Source organism: Nicotiana tabacum, chromosome 2 (assembly GCF_000715075.1).
Source record: "Nicotiana tabacum cultivar K326 chromosome 2, ASM71507v2, whole genome shotgun sequence".
Lineage (NCBI taxonomy): Eukaryota > Viridiplantae > Streptophyta > Magnoliopsida > Solanales > Solanaceae > Nicotiana > Nicotiana tabacum.
This window is the reverse complement of record NC_134081.1, coordinates 37,913,066-37,929,919: the sequence shown is the minus strand read 5'-3', so window position 1 is coordinate 37,929,919 and position 16,854 is coordinate 37,913,066. Positions and strand designations below refer to the sequence as shown.

Here is a 16,854-nt window from a genome sequence, read left to right as displayed (position 1 = left end):
GAAGAGTCGCATAGGCGCACATACAAAGTTAGAGTCGTAAAGCCTGCATGATAGAAGGTAGCAACAGTTATGAGATTAAAAGGATTCCGACTACAAGTCGTGGTGTGAGAAAGAGGCTTAAAGGGGGGGAATTCCCTGGCCTTTGGGATTCATTCACAGAACAGTCGCCTAGATGGCAAGAAGAGTACTAAACTATTCGCAAGAGCTATGGGCTATGAGAATGATAAGTGCATCCGTCAACATTCGAGGACGAATGTTCCAAAGAGGGGAATGATGTTACACCCCACGTTTTCATACTTGGAAGTACGCTATAAGTAAATTGATATAAGATCGAAAATGAGATGTTACATCCCGCATTTTTGTACGTTGAAGTTTTGTCGTAAGTTAATCAACGTAAGCTCGGGAATGAGATTATTTTGAGGTTACAAGCATTATGCTATTTCAAACAAGGGATAAGTATGAAGGTGAGAGGGTAAGCAAATCAAAGAAAATGAGTTTCGTCAAAGCTTGGCAATTTGGGATAAAATACGGACCGAGCTATAACAACCGGTATTTATGGACTAGTGCCATACAAGGTACTACATGACCATGATAGTAAGATGTACAAGGTATGTTGAAAGTGAGTAGTATTTTAAGTAATTTGAGATAATTATTAATTATGTGGGTGATTGGTTAATTATTGGATAATGGGATATTACCCAATTAGTTAAGGAATTATGCTAGATAAGGATTAAAGGGCATGAGGTGGCAGCCCCCCATTCAAATTAAATGACTCATGATATAAAATGAAAGGTGGCCATCCAAGGTGTCATACAAATGACACTTACATAAAGACAACTAAGACATTAAAAGTTTGGCATTGTGGTCTTCACTTGGCCTTAACATAATCAACAATCTTATAATTTTCTCCAAACTACAAATATTCAAAAACAGACGTGACCCAAATCCAACAAGATCTCAACAAGAATTCTTGAAACAGAAGATTTCCAACGAGATTTCTTAGTACTTTAGCAATGTGAGATTTTGCGATTCTAAAGGAGTACGGTGCAACCTTTTCTAAGAATATCATATGGATTGTTTTCCCTACTCCAGGTATGTAAAGTCTATCCCTTTTTTTCTTTTTTGGCATGATCAATACGATACAAACGAAATGAGCAAATACATAATTTTCATAAATGACTCTATTCATAGAAATACTAGAGATGTTTATGTCCTTGATTCCCCATGTGTCATATTATTCTATTATCTGTTCATGGGTCTCAGAAAATACGTAAGTTGATAAAATTTGTTTCATGATATTACTCAAAGGCATAATGGTCTTATGACACTCCAAGAGATTTTATTGACGTACTTCTCATGCATTGCATTTATTTACATTGACCCATGACCAGATGACATTATATATGTGTATATATGTATATTATATGTATATAGGATATAGAAAAAGATTACGACGTTATATACGCACCACCTCCTGATCAGCTGGTATACATTGATGATTTTGCCCACAGTGGCCGAGATGATATGATGGGATGCCCTCAGAGGCTTGATGATGTTATGAACGCATATACCTATGCATGGTATGACATTTATACGCATATGCATGACATTACAAAATATGAAGTGATTCACAGGGTTATTCAGATATACATATCGAGTCTTTTACTCCATGTTTCTCTCATGTCTATTGTTTAGTGATTTTCATTCCTTACATACTCGGTACATTATTTGTACTGATGTCCCTTTTGCCTGGGGATACTGTGTTTCATGCACGCAGGTCCCGATAGACAGGTCGGGGGTCCTCCAAGTAGGCTATCAGCTCAGCGGAAGATGTTGGTGTACTCCATTTGCTTCAGAGTTGCTATTGGTCAGTATGATTAGGCATGTATTGATTGGTATGTCGGGGCCCTATCCCGGACTTATGATGCTTATGTACTCTTAGAGGCTTCTAGACAGATGCCATGTATATGAAAGATTGTATGGCCTTGTCGGCCTATGTTCAATGTACGAGTGGTCGTTTCAGTTTTATAGGCTAGCATGTCACATGTATATGTTTTATATCAGATTGGGTCATCTTATATTGAGTATTCCCTTATGTTTATCCTGGTTAGCCCATGACGGCCCGTTTGGCCCATTTGCCAATGATAGTACGACAAGAAAGATATGTATGTTGGTACTCGGTTGAGTAAGGTACCTGGTGCCCGTTGCAACCCATAGGTCTAGGTAGTGACATGGACGTGGGCTGAAGAGTGCAAATGCACAGCTCATATCGCAAAAGCGAGTAGCACATGCGGCTTAGTGAGCAAAAGTACGAGGATGCCTAACATTAGGTATATTTCGAGGGTTAGATTTATTTAATCATAGTTTGAGATTGGAAGCTCGGATTGGAGCAACTTTTGAGGAAATTGTCACCCACGTGGATTGGGTAAGTGTTTTTAACTCGAATATAATTATAATTCATGATTCTACCTTCGATTTTGACATTTGATTGATGAATCTAAGGAAACAAATTGGTATTTTTGCTTAGTTTGGACTCAGTTTTTGAAAATAATTATATGTTAGGACTCGACAAGTTATGGGTCATCAAATTTTGGTATTAGTTTCGGATTTTGGGTACACGAGCCCGGGTTGACTTTTGTTGATCTTTTGGAATTTCTTCAAAGATCGAGGCTTTATGGATATGAATTGCTTCCTATAGCATTGTTGACTTCATAGGATGATAACTGGCTTGGATTTGCGCGATTAGATGATTGGAGTGAGATTTTGATGAGATTCAAGGTTGAAGACTATCTCAGATGAGGTAAGTATATTACCTAGGCTTGGATTGAGGGTATTTCCCCATTGGCTATGATATTTGTTATACGTTGGGATGACGTATATGAGGTATATGCGAGGTGACAAGCATATATAAGTGTACCATGGTTATTCATGATCCGGGAAGATCTTAGTTACATGAGCTATTATTCATGCTAGAAAGCATATCTAGCTACATGAGATGTTATTCAGATGAGCTATTATTGATATCATATTTTCTCCACTTGTATGATTACATGAGCTACTATTCATGCAAGAAAGCATATCTAGACTATTTTCTTATCTGTAGAGGCATGATAGGGATATTTTTATGATGCTGAGCTATTTTCCTTAGCCGTAGTCATATTTTTCAGTCATGATATTATATTCGCATATTATATCTCTGTCTTTATGTACGTATTATATGTTATATCACATGTTGTTAGTGTCATTATGTGTGACACGAGTTTCAGCTGAGTTGTGGCACGTTGGTATATTCCGTGCAGTATATTAATTATGATATTGTGAGATATTAGCATATTGAGACTTGAGGAGATTGGTGATTGATTTTGGGCCATAGATCCATATTGAGCGGATTAATGACTGATCTGCGCCATAGAGTCATGTTGATACTGATTGTCACTATCCAAATTCCACTATAGGCCATGATGGCGCCCCACGTCGCCGTCAGACAAGCCAATGGTGAACTATCTAAATAATTATTCATTTTATTACATTTAAAATCATAAGTTTTATTAATTATAAAATTGAGTGCATTTAAAATCATAGATACATATAATATTAGTAAGATATTAAAATAAAAAGTGACAAAATTGATGCAAAACCATTAGTATCAACTGGAATATCCCAAACCATGTTCCATAAGTGTACGGGCATCTACTAGTAAGTACAATAATAATACAACACCTGTCTGTCATGTAAAATAGACAGGATAACATAAATGAACACTATGTAAACTCTGTGTGCTGCGGATCGTATCATGGGATACAGCTCACCTTAAAGTCCCCTCAATAGTCGCGCTGTTACGTCCAAATGACCATCAATAATATACCTGCACAATAAGAACAGAAGTGTAGCATGACTACGTAAATCAACACGTACTCATTAACTATCTAGCCTAACCCCCGGATAAGTAGTGACGATGGGTCGACATCGACACTTACTAGAGGTCCAATAAAACAATATAATAAATTAGAAACATATATGAAACACAACAACAATAATGAGGTAAGCACTGCACCTAACATAGTCCTCCCACATTTCCTTTGACGATATAAATCTCTCAAATCTCATATGCTATCTCAACAAATTAAAAATATCAAGTGCAATATCAAACGAATAAGGAGTACCATATAAATGCCAGGTCTTAATCAATGAGGAATCTCATGAGTATTCATACTCCTAGATGCATCTCAATAAACTGCCGAGGTGTTCGGCCCGATCCATAAGAAAAGGAATAAACTTATTGAATTACGGGCCACGTGTTTTCAACACAGGTACAGGATCATAAAGTAAACATGACTTTTTCCATCTATTGAATATCTCTCCAAACAACTGAAGGTGATAAAGCTCGGCCTAACATGTTCCCAAATGAAATTTCGATTATAAATCCAAGTAACTAAACTAGCAAATTTAGTTCAAATAATTCAAATATTACATGATAAGGTCCTAAGTCTACTTGGATATAAACATGCTTTTAGATACGTATGTACTCTCGTCACCTCGTGCGTACGTAGCACCCACAATGAGTAGCACATAACAATTTAATACATATGGGATAGTTTCCCCCTCACAAGGTTTGACATGAGACTTACCTCGCTCTGAAGTTCCATAACCGGCTCTAACGCCTCTTTAACACCTCAAACCCATGCCCATAGATACGAAACTAGCCACAAAATGTGCAAACCAATAAAAATATACTCCAATAGTCATAATTAATCAATTTATAACAATCCCAACTCCGCTCGAAAAAGTCAAAAACTCAACAAGTCAACCCTCGCGCCCACGTGCCTGGATTTTGATAATTTCTGAAGATAAATTTTACCCATAGCACTACGAGCACAAATATATAATGTATTTCCAATTCCATGCCCAAACGCGGGGTCAAAACTCGAAAATATCAATTCTAGGGCTTTTACCAAAAATTCCATCTTTCCACTTAAATTATTGAATTTACTAGTCTAAATTTGTATATTTAACTCACAATGTGTATAAATCACTTATCTCATAATAGATGATGCAAATGGCACCCCAAAATCGCTCCAAAGTCGGCTCACATGGAAGAAATGAAATAAAAATGAGCCAAATCCCGATCTTCCTAGAAATTCCCTTCTTCACGATCGCGGACAAGCCTTTGTGATCACAAAGACCAACCTCGACCAGCTGCCAAATCATTTTTCGCGAATGCGACACACCTATCGCGAATGCGGTGGTCAACTCAACAGTCCCTACTCGAATGCGACCAAACTCTCGCGAACGCTTAGGACGAAACACTTGGTTCCCCTTCCTGCCAATCCTTCTACACGACAACAGCCTCACCCTCGAGATCGCGATACACTGCCGCCCAAAGATTCACGAACTCGAGTCCTTCTTCACGAACACGAAGTACAAACTGCCTGCCCAAGAAACATTCGCAAACACAACCCTTTCTTCATGATCGCAAAGAAGGAAGCGCCAGACACCAGAAACATCAGTCCAATCATGGCAAAATGGCTCGTAGCGGATTGTATAGATCCCTTTGTACTTTGGAGATGGCTTGTCTAAATGGATTAATGTGCCCTGAGCATTTAATCCATCCGAGGTTTTAACATGATGCATGCACATTTTCAATCAGAGCGAGTTTCTCGAAGGGTCTAGACTGATACTCTCAAGCGGACTACTTGAGAGGGAAAGGCACGGTACCGTTGACTGCACCACGATCGAATAGTATACCGCTAATAAGCCTTTCCAATTGGACAAGGGTATTTATGGAAAGCGCGGACTCTCATCAAGCGCCGCTATGTTGATAGGAGGCACGGGTGGAATATGATGTTGAAAGCTTGCTTGTGCGGAAGTAATAACATGTAGGCAAGTAATTTGCATAATAAATGTACATAGAAGAATTAAATAATGCGATAAAATAAACAAGAGAGAAAGGGAAAAGAAAAGACAAAGGAAAAAAGTCTAGATAGTTCACAAAAATTGAAAACACAATTAGATTGAAGCAAATAAAGGAGATAGGGAAAGGAGGTTCATGATGTAGCAATTTCGAGCAAATAAAGGGGGGAGGGAGAGGGTGGTACATGGATGAAGTCAAATAATTCAATAATCCACACAAGCAAAATTCTTTATGGTAAGAGCCTTAGTATATGCCAGACGAGTTGCCATGCTGTCGCGCCCCATTTTCTCGCGAAAGAGGTTTTCAATGCATGACAACTCTTTTAATAGGTGTTAAAAGAGAAGAGTCGCTACCTAACGATTTTAAGGTGTGTTAGGGCGCCCAAATAACTCTGTTTAACTAGTCTACGTCACCAAAGATCGGGTAAGGGCTCAAATTACCTCAAAGAGAAGGGGTTAGGCACTCTTTAAGGTCCACAACTATGGTTCCCGGCCTAATTTTACACTATGCGGATTATCAAATTATAACTACTCTATGTGAGCATGTCAATTAAAGGAGAGTAGAGAGTCCAAAACACTAATTAAATTATTCAAGGTAAAGGATGGGATGGAACGAGTGATTAAAGAAAATGGTACACAAGTGAAAGGAATAACTTGTCCACTAATAAGTAATTGGTACAACGTTTGAGCATTACAAGACATATCCAAGTCAAATCTAGGTTTCAATAAGCAGGTGTACAAGTGATAACCATGTATGGGGGGTCCGAAGTTTTTTACCCTAAATGATCACCCCGTACAACATAAATAATACTTTACAACTCCCTTAAGTATAAGGGTTTCTCAAATTATTCAGCGAGTACAAAATACCATCTTCTGCTACCCGATTACTATCTTGAAGTTTCTTACCTAAAGCGTACTAGTTCAATTCTGAATCGCGTCATGTATGTGCTTACCCGCCCCGTGCCTATGGTCTAGTAGGTTTTGGACCTACAATGTGGGTGGTTCTATACTCATTAAGGCTGCTCAAAATGATAAAATTAAGCGTCACATAATCAAAATAACTAGGACCTCACACAATAAGCAAATATCACAAAAGGCTTAAGTTTACCTCCTCATATAGACTCACATGCACACAATCAAGTAAGCGAACAATTATCGTTCATGTTAACTGCTTAAGACTAGGTGGACAGGCAGTTATGAAAAGGCAGACTTTGAATTGGAACATGCTGAGTCGTTCAAATCTTATAGGTATGATTTCTATATGAGTGGATACAATTAAACCATTTCATTAGTTAATATAAAGTCCTATAGGAAGGATTACTAGATGTCTTGATTTGGGAAATGAAGTTGTTTTAGAACGTAAATTTTGTTATATTATTTTTATAGCCATGCTCTCTAGGTGAACCATAGAATCATACAAATGTGATTTCTACATGATTCAGATCTGAGAAATGAAGTTGTTGAAAGTGCAAGTATATTAATTTGATCCATAGTCATGATTTCTAGGTAAGCCACGTAACTGAAGAAGAGATATCAACATGAGCTGTTTCGGTTACTTGAGTTGGCATCCTATAAGCATGATATCTAGATGTAGAAGTGAGGCAGGTTAAATGAGCAATAAACAAGTTCAGTTTAAATCCTATAGGCATGCTCTTCTACAATTCAAGCCAAGATATTAAATTAGTTGAAAGACCTAAATCAGGTTTTCTAAGTGAATAGGAGAAAGCAACAACCGATAAGCATGTTATACAGATAATTCCCAAAGGATGTCAAGCAAGATAACCAAACAAGACATTAAAACCCTATAGGCATGCTTTCTACCCATACATGCAAAAATTAAAATATCCTAGCCCCCGCTTTCACTAATTTCCCCATCATTCGTTATTACAAATTATTATAGACCCAAATGAAATAATACAAGCTCAAAAGAACGGTTATAGACTTAAATAGAACAATTGTAGGCCTAACATAAATACAAAGTAACCTAGTAATGCTTTGGGCCTTCAGTATCCTTACTCTTCGCATATCCAACAGGCCAGAAGCTAAGGATCACAAGGATGATTAAAGCACGCCTGAATCCAGTGCTCAAATTCAACAACACACATGGCCCAATGAACCAAGCCCAAACATGAAGGCTAACAATCAACAAGAGTACAAATAGCCCACACAAACAAATTACTCAAATAATTTCAGATGCAAACAGGTACACATTGGATACTTGGTATTATAGCTAATAGAGGCACATGAAACGAGAACAAAATAACTTTGGCAAAAATTTGTTAAAGAGATTTCAACAAAACAGGGGTTCAAGACAAGCATGGCTCAAAACTGAGCTGATGAAGTGCACCAACATCTTCCGCTGAGCTGATCACCTTCTTGGAAGACTCTCGATCTGTCTATCGAGACTTGCGGGCATGAAATGCAGCGTCCCCAATATAAAAGGGACGTCAGTACAAATAATGTACCGAGTATATAAGGAATGATAATCAGTAAATAATAGATATGAGAGAAACATGGAGTTAAAGACTCGACATGTGCGTCTGCATAGCTCTGTGATTCATTTCATTTTTATAATGTCATTCATATGCATATAAATGTCATACCATGCATAGGTATATGCGTTCTTTAAACGTAAGCCATTATTTTTTCTGGTCTTTCTGCCCCCTTGTTGCGTGCATTCTTACCTTATCTTAGTTCCCACGCATGCCGGAGTTTTCGTGCAACTCATATGTTCTCGAATATTACTTTTGATTTTACTTCCCGTTCATTTGCTACGATATGTGCCACTTTCTTGTAGAGTGCATACAATGTTGTAGTGAGGCTGTTTTTACATGACCATTTCTCCTTCGAGTTACCATGTTTAGGTTGAAGCCTTTTTCCTTATTTCCTCAGCTAATCTTTCATTGTAGTACTTAGGGAGGACCTTCTGACTCTTGTAAAGCTGTAAGCTTATTATATCATTTCTAAGTATGTTGCAACACGTAATGAAAAAATATGTTTGAATAGGTGTAGGCCCACTTCATGTGGTGTCTTAGCCACATAACATTAATTTTCCACCTTTCAATTTGAGTTAAGAGTCATTAGTTTGAAGGGTGGGCTGCCATATTGGGGAATTTTAACCTTTATCCAATAATTTAGGTAATATCCCATTACCCAATAATTAACCAATTACCCACATAATTAAGAATTATCTCAACTTACTTAAAATACTACTCACTTTTAACACACCTTATATACCTTACTATCATGGACATGTGGTACCTTGTATGGTATTAGACCATAAATACCGGGTATTTTAGCTCGGCCCATATTTTATTCCAAAATGTCAAACTTCAACGAAAATCATTTTCTTCGATTTGCTTACCCTCTCACCTTCACGAATTAACTCATCACTTGTTCCAATTAGCATATTGCTTATAATCTTATAATAATCTCATTCCTAAACTTACGTCGATTAACTTACGACGAAACTTTAACGTACGAAAAATGCGGGATGTAATGTCTTATTTCCGAGCTTTCATCAATTTACTTATGGCGTACTTTTACGTACGAAAACATGGGGTGTAACATCATGTTTGCCCAAATTTCAGACATTATTGTCATGTAGAATTCACATGATAATGGATTAACTCTAGGAAAATAGCAGATTACACATGAAGGATTTTAACAGAAAGAAGTACATACGAAGAATTTTATTACAAGAATCCAAAGCAGGCCTGGAGATAGACTAACGACAAGCAACAAACATAAGAATTCAGATATACATAAACAGAATAGGTTAAGCAAGCTTAAGATGGTCAGAAATCATTCAAGCTGTACAAACATAATGAGCATATATTAAAGGTTAGAATTTGGGTAAGTTTGGATACTAGAAAATACAGAACTGCAGAACAACTTCAAGGCAAATAGGATTACAAATGAAGATAACACAATATGGAAATCATATTGGTTCATAAAAGTTCAAGCAATATGGATATACAGAGCATGAACATAAGCAAAAAAGAGAAAAATATTGCAAGGATCAAGGTACTCACCAGTTTGCAAAGTAACGAGCAAGTAAAGCAGAATATTAAGTGCCAATAATAGTTCAATAAGCAGTAGTAGAGAGAGAAACAACAGGATTCCCAAACCCAGTGCGTTAGAGTTTACAAGAGCTTCAAACGAGCTCTGAGCAGTGCTCGCACTGGGAAGGTTAATGAATCAATTACAATGTCCTTGGCTTTCAGTCGGCCAATAATCCAGTAATCTCAGAATATCAGAGTGAGCAAGTGAGGGAGTATGAGTGATTAAAGTCTGCCTAAAAGGGAAACTAGGGAGGGGTTATATAGTATTCAATCAAAGAAACCAATCATGGAAAGTAATAAATTAAACATAAATAAGGAAAGAAAATATCACATGTAATTAGTGACAAAACGGGTAAAGTAGATGGAAAATCTCAAACCCTAGTTGGGTCCAATCGGTTGTAAATCAAACCAAGTGTGCAAAAATATAGACGGAATATCGTCCAAATCCCACAGATTCAAGTCAGCATGGTCCGATCTTGGAAAATAGTACTTATCAAAATTAGGCAAGTACTTAAGTAATACCATAAATCCATGACCAGTAGCGAGATGATACAATAAGGTAAGCAAATCATGGGAGGATCCCATTGTTAGCATGATTCAGAGAGGGTTGAGGGGTGAGGCGGCTAGGGTTTTCAGTGGAGGGAGATGAGTTGGGAGTGTTTAAGGGTGGAAGATACAGGGAAGTGATGTCTAGGGTTAATGCGGGGACAGTTGTGGACCGTTAATCTAAAGAGATCAACGACCAGGATTTTAAAGAGGAGATAGGGCGGGTCGCTTAACGGGTCCTGACCGGGATTGGAGAAAGGGTTGTTTGTCTTGGGTCAGGGTGGTTGGGTTAAGGGTCTGTAGAGTGGGCCAGTGGTTTGGGCCTATTTTTGTCAAACAATTGGCTAAAATTGGGCTGAAATTCTCAAATACAATGATAGACTTCAACTCAGTGATGGAAGTTGTGGAGTGAGCAGTTGAAGAAGCCTCAGATAAAGGTAAATTCCTAGATGGTGCTGATGGAGAGGAGGATTCAACTGATGAAGAGCAACAAAGTATTAATGGGAAAGGAGTCAAAGTTGAACTGAAAACAATATGCACGAATGATAAATCCAGTGAGGATCGGGTGCAAGAAGAGATAATGAATGATGAAGATGCTGCAAAGCAGTTGGAGGCTGCTAACCATAACCATAACACTTGTCGGGGATTGCATGGAGTTACTGTAAATCCTAGAGAAATCATAACAAGCCCTAATGTACATAAAGATGATGGTAAAGGAGGGGAACCTATAGCTAAGGAGAATCAACATATATGGGAGATTGCAACTAAGGCCAATGACTTACTTGAAGCAAAGAAACAGAAGTTAAGTACTAAATACGGGGAAAGATGTTCAATTGATAAAGGAGTTAATTAACAGGATAATTGAACCGGTTGGAAAAGAGAATGCCAGCAAGAGTTTAATACAAAAGCCAATTAAAACTCAGATGGTAGCTCACTGGGAAGATAAAGGTTATGAAGAAAATCTGGGTGTCATGGGAAGAGATCTTGATGAAGAATCGTCTGCTCAGAATTTTTTGAATGTGGCTAAGAAAGCGGACCTCTCACCTAGACTAATTGACAAAGGGCGATCAACATGCAGGGGTAAGAAGAAGCAGCCAAAAGAGACTCCCAGTACCATACCTGCTAGGGTTCAAACTAGAAGAACTGTATCTAAATCTCATAATTATAGTTGAATGCTCTATTATGGAATATTAGGTCAGTAAAAACTATGAAAGGCTTTGAAAGGCTTGTCAACATGAATAGGCAGCATCACATTCAATTTATAGTACTAATAGAGCCAATGCAAAAGGCTAGCAAACTGGAAAGATACAGGAGAAGACTGGGCATTCATCAAACTTTTGCTAATGTGTCAAATAAGATTTGGGTATTCGTGGATGAAGATCATGCAGTTGTTGTGCTCATGGACATGGGGCAGCAATTAACATTACGTCTAACAAGTATGGATTCGTACAAGACTTTCATTGTCACATTGGTGTATGTGAAATTTGCTCCAATTGAAAGAACTGAACTATGGGATTCTATTTATGCATTAGCTAGAGACATGACTACACCTTGGTTAGTCGGAGGAGATTTCAATGTAATATGGGATGAGGATGAAAAGTTTGGTGGCTTGTCGGTATCTCTAAATGAAATTAATGATTGTAGACACTGCGTAAACACATGTAACTTGTTTGATCATGGCTTTAAAGGGAGTATATTTACTTGGTGGAATGGAAGAGTAGAAGAGGATGTTTGGCTAATTTTTAATATCAACAAATGTTGCTTGGCATCGAAGTCACTCATTTATCCAAAATAGGATATGATCATAGTCCTATGATGCTGTCTTGTAATCCCAGTAGTACTCCAATCAAGAAGGCTTTCAGATTCCTTAATTTTTGGATCAAACACCCAACTTTTATTGATGTTGTGAAAAATAATTGACATGCTGATGGTAACCCTTACATAGTATTCAATCACAAGCTGAAGAAGTTAAAGAGGGCTCTTTTAACCTGGAGCAGAGCTACATATAGAGATATATTTCAAGAAAAATCCAAGTTTGGAGGAAGTAGTATTAGTACATGAAATTCAGTTTGAAGTGCACCCTACTTAGGAAAACAGAGAGAGGCTACGCTAAGTACAAGCAGATTTGATTAGATACTTAGCCTTGGAGGAGAATTTTGAAAAAAAGGCAGGAATGACATGGTTTCATGATGGTGATAGAAACACCAAATTTTTTCATGCTCAGGTGAATGGTAGAAGGAAAAGATTGCAACTTAAAAGAATTCAAAATAGTGATGGAAACTGGATTGAAAACAATGAGGAGATGGCACAAGAAGCTGTGAAATTTTTTCAGGATCAGTTTCATGAAAACATAATTCCTACTACTTTTGGGATCCTGGAACATGTAACTTTGATGATTGATAACCAGCAGAATCAGGAACTAATAAAACAACCCACAAAAGAGGAGGTGAAACTGGTAGTTTATGGTCTTAATGGAGAGAGTGCAGGAGGTCCTGATGGATTCACGGGCAGTTTCTTTCATTCTTGTTGGGATATTATTGGAGATAGCATTGTAGATATAGCGCAGGACCTTTTAAGTGGACAAGAACTACCTAGATTTATCACTCACACAAATCTGATTTTGTTGCCAAAGAAGAAAGAGGTGAACACATTTTCAGATATGCTACCAATCAGTCTTAGCAATTTCATCAACAAAGTTTTCTCAAGAGTAATTCATGAAAGGTTAGTGAGTTTTCTTCCTAACCTCATCTCAAAGGAACAAGAAGGCTTTGTAAAAGGCAGGAGCATAGTGGAGAATGTACTGTTAACTCACGAGATAATTAGAGATATTATATTAAGAACCAAGGCGGGTCCAAATGTTGTGATCAAGTTAGATATGACTAAAGCATATGATCGATTATCTTGGCTTTTCTTGACTATGATTCTGAGGAAGATGGGATTTGGGGAAAGGTTCATTGGATGGGTATATGACATTGTATCGAATAACTGGTATTCTGTTTTGCTCAATGGACAACCATATGATTTCTTCAAATCAACAAGAAGGGTCAAGCAGAAGGATCCTTTATCTCCTACATTGTTCATTCTCGAAGATACGGCACTATCCACATGTATAAATGCATTACATATGAACCTACATTTTTGTGGATTTGGATTACCTAAATGGAGTCCTAAGATAAATCATCTTACCCATGCGAATGACACTATCAGATGCAACTTCCTTGCAATTGGTGATAGAAATATTGACTGCCTACGAAGGTGCTTCTGGCTAGTTGATAAATAAGTCCAAATCAGCCATATATATGCAACACTGCACAAGCCAACAAGTGGTGGACAAAGTACAGAGAATCACAGGGATTTTGAGGCAGGATTTTCCATTTACCTATCTTGGTTGCCCAATCTTCTACTCTAGAAGAAGAATGGATTACTACAATGGGCTTATCAACAACGTAATGGACAAACTACAAGCTTGAAAAGGCAAACTGTTATCAATATGAGAAAGGGTTATCCTAATCACACATGTACTACAAAGTATGCCAATGCATCTACTCTCATCCGTGAATCCTCCAGCTTGTTTGATTAACAAGTTACACAAGAATTTTGCTCAATGTTTCTATAGCAATTCTGTTGGCATTAAAGGCAGACATTAGGCATCATAAAGTAAATTATGTATGCCCTGTGAGAAGGGGGAGTAGGGTTTAGATCCTTACATGATGTGTCGAAAGTAATGTTCTGTAAATTATGGTGGAATTTCGGAACAAAACCTAGCTTGTGGAGCTCTTTCATGAGTCAAAAATATTGCAAGAAACTCAACTCTATGATAGTACCTTTTAGGAATGGTTCTCAGGTATGGAGGAAGATGCTAGAATGTAGGGATATTATTGAGCAACAAATCGTGTGGCATCCAAAAATGGGATCCTCTTTATTTTGGTTTGAAAATTGGACAGGTTTGGGATCTCTTTAATTTGTTACACCTCCAGATTTCTATTGTGATGTGTGTATACATAATATATTTGATGTGGTGCAAGATGATTAATGGAATGTGGAGAAAAATGAGGATATTTTGCAGAAGATTTTGCTACTCATATCCTGGACAACATAAAGCCACCATTGGTAAATGAAGTACTAGACAAACCATATTGGATGTTAATAACAAGAGGGGATTTTAGTGTGAATTCTGCCTAGGAGTTTTTGAGAAGAAGGCAAGATCCTTGTAATGCATATAAGAAGATTTGGATGAAAGGGTTGCCCTTTGAGATTGCCTTCTTCATGTGGGAAGTTTGGAGAAACAAGCTACCTCTAGATGATTTCTTTAGGAGGCTTGGTTATTTAATGGCATCAAAATGTTGGTGTTGTGTTAATCCAATGGAAGAGACTGTGCAACAACTATTTTTCACTTCTTATGCTGCAAATAGAGTATGGTCATATTTTCTGTCGGATGCAGGGATTGCTGTCGAAGGGATTACATTTCATCGAGATGTAATAAAATATTAGACTGTCAATGTCATTCCCAGATTGCAACCTATACTACAAGAATTACAATCTATTATTGTGTGGGAATTATCGAAGAGAAGAAATAGTTACAAGCATGGGAATCAGTCACTGTAAGCAGGGCTATCTATCAGATCTCCACTACTTTGCAATCTCTTATCAGATTCAAGAAACGTGGGATTTAACATGTGCCTCATAAATGGCAAGATCTATTAGAGATGATGGAGAAATACACACCCAAATTAAAGGTCACTAAGGTGGCATGGGAATGTCCAAGTCCAGGTTGGGTGAAAATAAATACAGATGGGGTATCTAGGGGTAATCCAGAAAGGAGCTCGATTGGTTTTGTGTTGCGGAATGAACAAGGAGATGTTTTATATGCGTCTAGTAAAGAAATTCAGGAAGGAACAAATACTGAGGCTGAGGCAAGGGCAGTACTAGAGGCTTTAAAATATTGTGCTGGTCATGACTACATTCTTATTGATTTGCACACTGACTCGGTACTAGTCAAGAATGTAGTAGAGGGTGTATGGTCTGTGCCATGGGCTGTGGCTGTGCTGGTAGAGTAGATTAAGCAGATAATGGCACGACACAATGTAACTGTAGCTCATACTCTTAGAGAAGGAAACAAATTGGCTGATAACCTAACAAACTATGCGCTTGAAGTGGGCTCTATTGAGTGTCATTGTTTTCATGATCTGGATGTGCAAGGGAGAATGATTGTTAATAATGACAAGCTACAATGTTCGTACTTAGAATAAGGGTTGCAAGGAGATAAGGGGTGTAAAAGAGAGGAGTTCAATGGAGGAGGAGAAGGAATGCAGCATCATTGTGTGCCACCTAGTTCAAATCCCATTGGAAGAGAACCTGGTGGTTTTATTTTGACTAACCATGTGTTCGTTTTTGCAGGATACCATATTGTATCCATGCCTTACTATTTGATATAAATTCTATAGGTGGTATTAGCGCTTAGTGCTCATTCCCTTGAAGGAGTATTACTAGTAAACACAAGCATGGAAGCAAGGAGGACGTCTAGTGTACTAGGGACTGAAATAGCTATGCACACCTTCAATTATCGAAGGTCAACATTTAACATCAATCACCCTACTACAATAATCCCTCATAACTTTTGTAATTGTTTCATGAAGATACAAACAAGGGACTCAAACCACTGGACGTACATGACAAGTACCCTGAGATGTTGGATCGAGGCAGTCATGTTTTATGTGGGCTGTTGGCTACCAAAAATAGGAACAATGGATGTATTTTGGAATAAAATTTCAATACAGTTCATCTATTCTATATTACATGAATGGTGCCATCCAAAGAATTCATATGTTTACCGCTGGAGATCATATGACCTTGTCACGCCCCAAACCTGGGGAGGCGTGGCTGGCACCCGGTGTCGAGCTGGCCCGAGCGAACCACTCTGTAACTCATGATCATTCGACCAAAACTAAAACATATATAGGTCGAGTTGGTTGAACTCATTCCTTTTGTAACTATCATGGGCCAACATGGCCACAACTCATAATGAGCAACTGTAAGTGGGCGAACAATGTATCAATAAACTATCGTTCTTAAAATATAAATACATATGGGCCGTCAAGGCCTCTGACATACTGTACAAAATAAACCTCTGTCTACAAAGCCTCTAAGATTATTTCACATCAAATGGGATAGGGTACCGGCCTACCTATAAGTTTGTAGTAAAACTTTGACACGATGACTCATAGACTCGGCTGCACTCCGAATGAGGTGGAGTCTTTCCGATCCTTCGTTGAATGCCAATCTCGTCTAATATGAAGGCTCGTCAAACTGATTATCTATACCTGCAGGCATGAAT

At 37.9% G+C, this 16,854-nt stretch overlaps 1 protein-coding gene across 1 annotated transcript; it reads left to right on the top strand.

Annotated features, from left to right (window-relative positions):
• Nucleotides 1–15,229: 15,229 nt before the first annotated feature.
• Nucleotides 15,230–16,193, top strand: LOC142166499 (uncharacterized). The gene is made up of 4 exons (XM_075225895.1): nucleotides 15,230–15,568; nucleotides 15,765–15,878; nucleotides 15,965–16,089; nucleotides 16,157–16,193. Exons 1-4 carry the CDS (start codon nucleotides 15,230–15,232, stop codon nucleotides 16,191–16,193), a joined length of 615 nt encoding a protein of 204 aa, XP_075081996.1.
• The last annotated feature ends 661 nt before the right edge of the window (nucleotides 16,194–16,854 follow it).

Excerpts from the sequence above, each read along its gene's own strand:
- LOC142166499 (XM_075225895.1), top strand. The coding sequence starts at position 15,230 with ATGGAGAAATACACACCCAAATTAAAGGTCACTAAGGTGGCATGGGAA. Across the intron at positions 15,879-15,964 it reads TCCCATTGGAAGAGAACCTG|GTGGTATTAGCGCTTAGTGC; the intron begins GTGGTTTTATTT and ends TAAATTCTATAG. Across the intron at positions 16,090-16,156 it reads CACACCTTCAATTATCGAAG|ATACAAACAAGGGACTCAAA; the intron begins GTCAACATTTAA and ends TGTTTCATGAAG.